The 10,688-nt window shown below is 47.8% G+C and overlaps 1 protein-coding gene across 5 annotated transcripts; it reads right to left on the reverse strand.

Moving 5' to 3' along the window:
* Positions 1-424: 424 nt before the first annotated feature.
* On the reverse strand, positions 425-7,910 carry TRIM59 (tripartite motif containing 59). 5 transcript variants are annotated; one of them, XR_001877506.1, is made up of 5 exons: positions 7,705-7,910; positions 6,813-6,879; positions 4,603-4,628; positions 1,104-2,804; positions 430-699 (listed from the first exon to the last, which is right to left on the reverse strand). XR_001877506.1 is itself a non-coding variant. In XM_017831374.1 (4 exons), exons 1-4 carry the CDS (start codon positions 7,732-7,734, stop codon positions 1,554-1,556), a joined length of 1,374 nt encoding a protein of 457 aa, XP_017686863.1. In that variant the 5' UTR covers positions 7,735-7,910; the 3' UTR covers positions 425-1,553. The 5 variants fall into 5 exon arrangements, 4 of the variants coding, with proteins under 4 accessions (XP_017686863.1, XP_017686867.1, XP_017686864.1 ...); XM_017831374.1 differs by having other exon boundaries at positions 425-2,804; XM_017831375.1 differs by lacking the exon at positions 4,603-4,628 and having other exon boundaries at positions 428-2,804; positions 7,705-7,730.
* Between the last annotated feature and the right edge of the window lie 2,778 nt (positions 7,911-10,688).

Below are 10,688 nucleotides of genomic sequence, written 5' to 3' on the forward strand. Positions count from 1 at the left end.
GAGGGGGGCAAAGGTAAGATTTCAGTCCATGTCAGGGAAACAGGAGGACCCTGGAACTACCTCCCTGTGAGCCTCCCATGTCCTGGGAAGAGCAGGGAGCAGATCCTGCTGGAAGCTGGGCCAAGGCCCAGGGAGGGAGTGGGAACAGCCACCTCCAGAGCTGCCTCCAGCTCTGGGATCCCCAGCTCAGGAAGGATGTGGAGCTGCAGGAGATGCTCTGAGGGCTGGAGCCCCTCTGGAGACAACTCCCTGCTCCTCCCCTCTCCGTGAGGGATCAGGGGAGGGTCTGCAGTGGGGGAAGGAAGGTGATGTGATGGCCAGTCCTGCTGTAAGAACAGGCTTTATTTGTAGGCAAACCTCGGAAAATAACAGTGCAGTGGGAGTGTTACAGGTGTCAGTCAGCGGTAAAGGCACTTTAAATTCCTGTCATGAAAAATAAGATTGTATTAGAAATTCTTTTAAAAAGGAAAATAAAAGATAGGAAGGGGGGTAGGAAATGCAGCCTCATGGGGCAGTGAACAGACCATCAGGATTGGAGACTGATGTGTCAAGTGCAGCCTCCCAGCAGGGCTCAGGACAAAACCAAATTGCCAGTTTTACTGGGGAATTGGTATGAGAGCACTTACACAGTCCCAGCACACACCTGGAACACCTTTCCAAAGCTGAGCAGTGGGATGGGTGGGATTTGCCACTGAAACTCTGAAAGATGACAGAAAAACTCAGGAACAAATTCCAGGCACAGCTCCCATCCCAGTGTCCTCCTGCTCCTCCCCCTGGGACACTCCACACCCCCCAAGCTGCACCTGGGCTGGACTCAGGCTTTGTCAACACTGGGATAGCAGGACTGGGATCAACTTTAGGCTTAAGGAATGTAACAGTGTCACCTCTGAGGACTGACCTTGCATGAACTGGCAGCAGGTGGGATTTGGGAGGGCAAGTTTGGGGTTCAAAACCCCGAGTTCAAGGAGGATGGGAGAGAAGGAACATGGGAAACACACAAAGTTATTACACACAGGATTAAAAAAAAATTACAAAAAGGGTGAAATTGTGTCCTTCACTCTACCCAGAACCAAAAACTGAGCGCCAGGGCCACGAGCACAGACCTCAAAGAGCACAAATGTCTCTGTTCCAACACGGTCACAGGCCAGGAAGCACAGAAAGGGAGTTTCTTGCACATGAGAGGCAGTGCCGGCCCTTTGCAGCTGAGGGGTCCTGATAACCTGTCATGTTTGTATTAAAAAACAATTTCAGAAGACATTACTAAAAATAGAGTCCATGTTGAAGGAGTTTTCAGAGCTGAGACTCACATTCCCACGTGTGAGCTGGTTCCAGCTGCTGGTCCTGCCTGGATCCCGGCTGGAACAAACACCTCAGTGGGACAGAGAGCCCTTTTTGGTGCAAATGTTTACTTCACTAAGACTTAGCTCAGAGGAAATCCAGGCACTAGAGAAAAGGAAGGATACGGGAATAGAAGGGAAAAGTGTAGAGCTTTAATAATTCAGCTTTTCGGTGGAAATCAAAACTAATCCTGGATTCCTGCACTGGGTCATCACCTACTCATGGAAGCAGTCAAAGGGGACAATTCTCCTGCAGAACCCCATCAGGGAGGTGAATGGCTGGCACAGCCCATCCACGGCCTTCTGCAGGTGGGAGCAGGAATGCTGATAGAGCTGGAGCAGGAATTCCGAGATCCATGTGGGAGCAGCCTGGATGGCCCCGGGGGGCAGTGCCCTGTGCAGGGCGAGGGCGGTGCCCGCCAGGCCCAGCAGCAGCAGCAGCAGCAGCACGGGGGGCAGGCTCACGGGGGGCAGGCTCAGGGCACACACCCACTTGCTGCCTTCCACGGTTTCCTTCCCAGGGCATTTGCTGCACTGTTTCCTCCTGGGAACCAGCATCAGTTTTGGAGGGGGGATCTTGTCGATCTGACCCATTTCGGTTTTAGCCCACACGTCCTTCAGCAGGTCCTCCATCCTTGGACAAATCTCCAGAGGTTTCACATCCGGCAGTTCCTTCTCCCTCAGAGCCTTGACCCGCTGCTTCAGCTCCTCCAGCTTCTCCAGGCACAGCAGGGGGGACTTCTCTTTCCGAATAGAGGATTTCAGGTACTTGAGCTCAATCTCCTCCACCTTCATTTTGCTCACACCCTCCAGCAGGGGCTCGTATTCCCGCAGGAAGCGCCTGTTGAGCTCATCCAGAGCCCCCAGCAGAGCCTGTTTCTTGTGCTCCAAGGTGTCCCCGAGCTTTTTGAAGTACTGCCCCACGACGTCCCTCTCGCTGCGCAGGAGCTTCTCCCACTGGGATTTCTGCGTCGTCAGCTTCATGTAGCACAGCAGCACCTCCCGCCAGTATTTCTCCGGCAGCTGCTCCTGCAGTTTTCCAGCGGCCTCCTTGGCCTTCCTGTGGGCGCTGTGCAGGTCCCCGATGGGGTGCCCGTGGTGCTGCCCTATGGTGAGGCACTGCCCGCACACCAGCTGCCTGTCCAGCAGGCAGTAAATGTTGAGGGGCTGCCGGGGGTGCTCCCGGCACGTCTCCACATCCCAGGGCTCTTCCTGCCGGCACTTCTCAATGACGGCCTTGAGGGCGAAGTTGATGGGCAGGGATTCCAGCCCGGCGGCGGGAATGTCCACCAGGGCCCGGCAGTTGGGGCACTTGAGGCGCCTCCGGATGGAGAAGGTGTCGGAGCGCTGGAGAACCCCCTCCAGGCATTCCCTGCAGAAGGTGTGGGAGCAGGGAAGCACCCGGGGATCCTGGTAAATGCCGCAGCAAACGGCACAGGTCAGCTCCTCCTCCAGCCGCTCCATGGCCTGCGCGGGGAAAGCAAACACAAACAAAGGGCTTCAGCTCTTCCCACAATCACTGCAGTGACCCCAACGTGGCACTTCCTGAGCAGGAATTCCCACCTCGGCAGTTCATTGCCAAGGGGAAAAAAAAGGCAAAATAATAATGAAAGTGAACAGTTCAGTGATTTCAGCAGATTCTGAGCTGCACTCAGGAGCCAAGCGAGCACCCACATCCAACCTCTGCCTTAAAAAGCCAGGGAAAGCAGGAATCTGCCACTAGATGTTTTTTATGGTGGGAAACAGCAGAAAAGAGTGATAAAAGCAAAACTAGAATTTCTAAATAACCTCAGAATTATGAACAATTTCTCCCACCGCTTCCAACATGAGAATAGAACAAGAAGTACAGACGCTTTTTTTTCTCCCCTCACTTCAAATGTTACTTTTGTAACACAAAACAGTCATTAGAGCATTAAACAGTCACATTTACTAGAAGCTCTCTGGAGGTTCTGGCACTAACAATCCAACTCAGCAGCCCTTACAGACACCCCCACTACCAGGATTAGATTTTTGTGTGCTATTCCTGGGTTACTTTAAGCACCAATCTCAAAAACTTTCACTTTCCATCCTTTGTGATGTTGCCTCATGTTTTTTCTTTGCCAGTTTAGTGAAATCAGTGTTAAATCCCAAATAACAGTAACACTAAAGCCAGTTTTCCTGATAAATCATGCTTTTTGTTTCCATTCTGCTAAAAATACGAGGGAATTGGTACCAAGTTCCCTCCTCTTTGTGCCACGTTTTCCTGCCCCTCCACCAGTTTTAGCTTTGCTGCACTGCAACAAGAAATCGTCTGAGTTTTCAGCATCAAACCCCATCAGTTTGGGGTCTAAATCAAAATCTGCAAACAACAACCTGGAGAAGGGCTCACAGTGAGGGAGGGCAGGAGCTGAACACCCAAAGCCCAGTTCTCTGAGGGTTAAATCAGCCCTGAGCACAGAAACCTGCTCTGGTGGCACAGAAATAAGCCTGGCTTATCTCACTGGCTGGGGTTGGGTCCAAAAGGGCAGTGCTGGGCTGCTGACTCTCACCCTGGGCTTAATTAGGGTGAAACAATGCCAAAACATCAACTAAAAACTTTAATTTATTAGTTTATTTTTAATCTATCATCACCCAGATCAGCCAATTCAATCTGTATGTTGTTAAGTCAACTTTATATTCAAAACACAGTCTGATTAATTCAGCTCTAAGAAAAAAGAATAATTAAAAAAATCCATGCAGCACACTTTCAGGTAAATTATCACAAAATGTTGGTTCACTTCTTTGAATTCTTTTTAAAAGGAGACCTTGACAACAGCTGGGAGAAAATCTCCCAGAGGGAGACATAATTCCATATAATTCCTAAGAACTGCCCTTTAGAAGCAGAATGACAAAGAGTGTCAGCATTTATAACCAACTGCTGCATTCTCCTCCGTAAAGAGAATTTAGATCAGGTCCAACAAACATTTAACAAAAGACCTTCATGACAATGACACTAAATCTATTTTTTACTAAATAAAGGCCATGAGGTTATTCCTCTTTTCACTGGGAAGCCACAGGCCTTTATTTCCCAGCTTTTCCAGTCAGCCACTGTGGCAACACTGGGTTATTAATTCCATGTTTTTAAGTGATGCTTCAGACACTGGAACTAAAGAAATGTGACAACAACGAAGGGAGCTGAGCAACAAATCTATTCCACTGTCTAGATAATTATTTTTTGTAATTAATTCCCATAGGAACTACATTTAAAGGTTTTATTTTATTTTTATATATATATAAATAAACTTACTATGAATCTTAGGAGTGTCACTTCCACTGAAATCAAAGGAAAAATAAGTTATATTTTTTTCTCATGGTTAGAAAAAAAAGAATCCTTAGTTAGATATTCACTATTTTCTCTTATATATATGGAATTAATAATAATTTTTAGAAAATCTCCTCGTTTAAAATCACTAACTTGGGCACCTCCAGCTCTTTTATTACTCCTTTTTATTTTTTATTTATTATTCCTCAGTTTCCAAACAGGATTTGGAATGTCAGTGGTGATTTTTCTAAAGCACCCTGTGTCTCCTTAATTTGTTCTAGACAATTACCAGGAGTTGTAGCAAGGAACTAAAAGATTTAGAATTCCCAAAATTTCACCCAGCACTGGCAGCACAGAGGAAATACCCATATATTGATTTATTTCCACTGCTGTTCACCTGCAGACTATTGGAAACAGAGACTGGGAACAGCAGTTGGAAAATACAGAGAAGGCCCAAAATCACAGAGTTAAGCAAAGAGAAAGAAAATAACTTTTCTAGGAAAAGAAAAGCAGCAGCAGGAAGCTGGGAAATGCTTTCCTGCACAGAGCAGATACTTTTCCTGGCATGTTCCAAACAACTGTGGCAGCAAATACGTGTGCCACATGTATAGTAATAAATATATAGATTTATTGTAAGAGTTCCCCCAGCATAAACAAATCACAAACTAGGAGGTATTTTAAAATTCAAAAGTGCCAGTTTTGGAAACCTCCCAGCAATGGGATGCCTGCTAAGGACTGGGATTTTATCCTCCTCTAATTAGGGGTGTTGTAGAGAGGTGAAAACATGTCGTGAGGGCAGCAGAGCTGGAGGATGGGGTGTGTGCCAAAGCGTCCAGTGAAGCGGATCACAGGAATGTGGTGCATTCCTTGATAACTGTGTTCCCAGAGATCTCCTGCTCCTCCAGCTCACTATGCCAGAGGTTGTTTAGAAAAAATTATATATGTTTTTATATGCAAATATACAAACAGTGGAACACAGCATACATCAGTGTTTAGGTGGATAAATAACTGCTTTATAGGACAATCCCCCACACCCCATTCTACTCCAGAGGACTTTAAAAGGTGAATTTGGCACTGGATAACAGCCCGTTCCAAGGGGCACCCCCAGGAGTGGGAGCTGCTCCTCCTCCTGCCAGCAAAGGAAACCTCTGCTCTCTCCTGAAGGACTGCAACACTCAACTTCAAAATGTGCTGAACTTGAACCAAATCCACGCAGAAATGCCCATTCCCTATCCCACACAGATCCATGAAATCCTCTTCATCACTATTGTAGAAGCTCAAGTTTACGTTGTGCAAGAAACAGAGATCGAATGACATTACAGTGTTTTCCATTCATAAATCACCTTCCTGGTAAAGGAACAAAACATAAAACCACCAGGAATCACAAACAGCCCTAAACCTCCCTATTCCAGCCCATTCCAGCCGTGCTGCTGCTCTATCCCACAGCACAAGTCACAGCAATTCTCAGCCTGGGATGTTCTGCCCCGGCCCCTGCTCCTACCACAGCTACTACACCACTGGCACAGTTTTACACTTTTTGGGGTTTTTTTCCCCGCTGTTTTGGGGTTTTTAATGACCTGAAGGAGGTGAACACAGCCGTGTAGTTTCCCTGTCAAAGGGACCTGAGTTCCCTGCTGTCAGTCCCTGCACTGGCTCCTCCTCTGACACAACTCGACACAAGTTACCACATTCAAAAACTCCAAATTCGCGCTGGAATCGCAGTCACTGGTGAGCCCCGAAGGAATCTCTGACTCCTGAGAGCGAGCCGGGCCGTTTCACAGATCTCTCTCATATCATGTGTCGTTTATGTTACAAAAAGAATTCGGTCCCAGCCTTGGTTTGCATGGAACCCACAGCATTTTAACTCAGCCGGAAACTTCCGCGCTCCACCTCAATCTCAGAAATTTTTCCAAGACCGTAATTTCGATTAAAAAGTTTACAGCGGGAACTCGTGCTGGCGATTTTAAAAAACAAACTTCAGGAAAGCGGGGAGAAAGCAGAAAAACCCGCGCCAGGGATCGATGATCCCCTGTGGGTCCTTTCCAACTGTGGTTCTATATCCCCCTCCATCCTTTCTTTCCGTGCTCGATCCCCCCTCCACCCCTTGTAACTCTTGTCAAAGCTCCTGGTTTTTGAGCATTTATCCGTCATTCCCCTCCCAGCACCAGCGGAGGTGAAGGGTGAACACACTTTACCTGCGTCCCCCGCAGGGTCCCTCCTGCCGCAGCCGCAGCTCCCAGACCGGCAACGATGGGACCGTCCCTGAAGGAGTAACCGGGAAACGATGGGATCAACACCTGGAGCTCGCCGAGGTCACACGGATAAGAACGAGCTGAAACACGGCACGGGAGCGGGCGGGCCCGCGGGAGGGCAGCGCTCACACAGCGCTCACACAGCCGGCCCGCACCGAGCCCTCACGGAGAGAGGGAGCCCTGAGGGCGCGGGACCCCCCGGCACCCACCCGGGCAGCGCCGCGGGGCGAGGGAGCCGCTCCCGCCGGGCTCTGCAACGGGACGGGACGGAGCCGCTCCCGCCGGGGCTCCACGGGGAGCAGGGGGCTCCACACGGGGAGCAGGGGTCTCCACACGGGACAAGGGAGCAGCTCCCGCCGGGTTCCACAGCGGGACAGAACCGCTCCCGCCGCCCCGCGCGCCGTAACGGCCGCGGAGTTTGAATGTAAACGGCGGGAGGGAGCGGGCGGAGCTGAGGGCGGGGACGGGGCGAGGGCAGCACCGAGGCAGGGCGGGCACGGAGCGAGGGCAGCACCGAGGCAGGGCGGGCACGGAGCGAGGGCAGGCACCGAGGCAGGGCGGGCACGGAGCGAGGGCAGGCACCGAGGCAGGGCGGGCACCGAGGCAGGGCGGGCAGCACCGAGGCAGGGCGGGCACGGAGCGAGGGCAGGCACCGAGGCAGGGCGGGGAGGACGCGGCCCCACAACGGGGAACCGCGTCCCCGCAGGGTCCCTCGGCCGCCGGAGCTGGCAGGAACCAGGGGGTTGTTGTTGTTGTTGTTGTTGTTGTTGTTGTTGTTGTTGTTGTGTGAGGGACCAGGATGGACTGTCCAGGCAGGGGGAAGGAGGATGCTCACCGGGAATGGCGCCCTGGGTGCCAGCATCATAATCACGGAGCGATACAAGGGCTGAGGGGTGATGGAACCTTACGGAGCACCCCGTGGCAAACCCGTGCCCCGGGCACAGCTGGCACCCACAGGGAGCTCCGTCCTGCTCTCCTCTGCAACCACAATCACCGACCCCATTCCCCTTCACCATCTGAGGACAAATTCACCCCGAAGCGCAAACCAGGAGCCGTGAAACCTCCTGCTTTGGGGGTGCAGGACCCGACCTTCTGGAGCTGCTAACCACAGAAATAAAAATTAATGCATATTTAAATTGAAGCACGTCTACCTGCTTTGGCTACTGAAGATTATTATAAAGCACTTTTGACAAGGGCCTGGAGCAACAGGACAAAGGGAATGGATTTAAACTGACCGACAGTAGGTTTATACTGGATATTGGGAAGGAATCCTTCCCTGCGAGGGTGGGGAGGCCCTGGCACAGTTTGCCCAGAGGAGCTGTGGCTGCCCCAGCCCTGGGAATGGCCAAGGGTTTATTTCCAATTCATTTGAACTCAACTGTAAAGTCATTCTCAGCTGCTGCATTCACAGTGAACTTGAAAGAGAAATGAAATTCATTTCATGTTGTCATGTAGATCATAATAAACCACCCAAAACTCACCTAAACATGTTAAACTGGTATTTAGAGGACCTTATACAAATATCTGGGAAATATATGGAATTATGTTTTAGCTAATAAAAAAATCTCATCCTCTAACAAACTACCTGCCATAGGTTTACCACACATTTTTCCACTCTCATTGTTTCTGACTTTCATTACAAAATATCTATTGGCTGTTAATTACAGTTTCTAATTACACATTCCCTGTAATCCTGGCTCTGTGTACACTGGCTTTCAACACAAAGCCTGTGGAGGGAGCTTGGTAAAATTGTTATTTTTGCTTCTAAAGTGGGCAGGGGAGGAAAAGGGATTAAAAATAAATCAAAGAGGCTCATACAAGACTGCAGGTGCAAGATGTATATATTTTCTTTTTTTGCTTGGAATGAGATAAAATACAAGCAATCCACAGCTAGCAATAGTTACTATTTTCCTACTTTGCTACGTAAATAATCAGTGTATCTTTTAGTTTTTTAGAGTTTGGAGTAAACTGGGGAAATTCCCCCTTTGCTTTCAACACTGAACTATAATTACTGGTTCCTCTTCTCCATATATTCAAGACAACCATATTTTTCTATTTTTCAGATGACAAGTCTGTAGCTGTCCATGGTATTGTACCACTCCCCTCTCTCTCCCACCCCACGCTCAGCAAGGTCTAAATCTATTTAATAGTTCTCCAAAGATGCTTCTCCAGCTCCTCAGCACTCTAATTTAAAAGTACATCCAAGGAATTTACGTACAACAGTTTTAATGACAACTCTTTTTTAATGAAAGCTCTTCCTCAGCTTTGGAGCACATCAAACCAGCAGAACAAATACAGGACCCCCATTTAGAATGGATTTACAAGCAAAAATGGGAATTCCTTTAGGGAAATTAGGTTTTCAATCACTTTTCTGTAGATAATCAACCAATATTACCTTGTTTTAATGTATTCTTTGTGCCATTTTTCACTCCAGCAGCAGCTAAAAATGTTAGAGTTTGTAACTTTACACGTTTCCTGCTACTAAGTTTCCTCTCACAAAGTCTATTTGATCCAGATGCAGGACTTCTCTAATTGCTCCCAGCCTCAGGACCAGCTTTCCTGCCAGGAATTTGGTGACATGCAGAGATGAGGAAACACTTATAGTTAAAGTGGCAAAAATCTACAGGTATCAATATGAAGACATTCTTAAGTTATAAAGCTGCCTTAGCCAGTATTTCCTTTTAAGAGAATGACATCCTATCCATAAATTATTATTTTCAAACAGACCAACCTGTTCCACTACCAGAGCAGTTCACAGCTCAGTGGGAATGCCTGTGATCCACCAGAGGATGGGAAATAGGTCTGTCCAGGGCTCCATGATCCAGGAAATGGCTCTGAAATACTGAAAGGCTTCACACAACCAGAGAAAATTCCACTTCCAGCAGTGGGAGAGAAAGAGGGTCAATCTCTCTCAAGCTACCCCTTTCCATTCAGCATCATATTCTTCTCAGATCCCAAAATTCCAGGGCACTTATTTGGTCCAGCAACGCTGGTCCTTGGGAATAAAAATCCTACCTGGCATTATGGATTATTTATGGATTAATTGTTGTCCTTTTAATATTTTTAAATCTTTTTCTAGATATTTGCTACCCTAAGTTCAGCTGAAACAAGAATTTTTTACTCCAAAACACAGGAAGAGTTGATAATTATCCAGCCTCAATATGATCAATATTCCTAAAGGCAATCCAAGTTATTTACTGTTTATATCCAAGATTCCCAAGCAACTCCCTTTCTCCAACAAAGTATTTAATTCCATTACCACAAACTGCAACTTTGGGGAAAAAAAAAGGCACCGGACAAAGTGGTTTCAGTTTTGCTCCCAAAGAACTCCAGCAGTGCCACCCTGTGGAGGCTGGAATATTTCAGTTATCCATATTCTGGTGAACCAACAAGTGACAGGGCCTGCTGGGAAGCAGGGCAGGAGAATTTTTCACTTAAAAACCCACGAAAAAAGGCAAAAAGCCTGAAGAGCACCAGCTTAAGGTAATTTTCTGTAATTATATTACATCAGGGAAGTGCCAAAAAAAAGCATTTTTGGGCAGTAAATACAGACCTTGCCAGTGTTCTGATGGGTTTTTGTTTAAGAAAGCTGCTCAGAAAGTTCAGTAAAGTTGCCACAAACATCTGTTCTCCCCTTCCCCCAACAAGAAAAGATTCTAATAAAGCGATTTTCTACAGCACATCCTCCACAAAGGTGGTTTAGTGGGAAGACGGTAATTTACTGAGTGGAATTTTCCTTAAAAAGGATTTTGTTTCCCTTCATTTAACATTAAAACATCCCTAATTTATTAGTGAATACATAATTAAGTAAATCAGTTA

The sequence above is a fragment of the Lepidothrix coronata genome, unplaced genomic scaffold (assembly GCF_001604755.1).
Source record: "Lepidothrix coronata isolate B3197 unplaced genomic scaffold, Lepidothrix_coronata-1.0 Scaffold190, whole genome shotgun sequence".
Lineage (NCBI taxonomy): Eukaryota > Metazoa > Chordata > Aves > Passeriformes > Pipridae > Lepidothrix > Lepidothrix coronata.

Bases quoted from the DNA above. Each gene is read 5' to 3' on its own strand.
- TRIM59 (XM_017831374.1), bottom strand. From the start codon at position 7,734: ATGATGCTGGCACCCAGGGCGCCATTCCCG. The intron at 6,880-7,704 runs GTGAGCATCCTC...TTACTCCTTCAG, and splicing joins CACCCAGGGCGCCATTCCCG to GGACGGTCCCATCGTTGCCG. The intron at 2,805-4,602 runs GTAAGTTTATTT...TTCCCCGCGCAG, and splicing joins TGACACTCCTAAGATTCATA to GCCATGGAGCGGCTGGAGGA.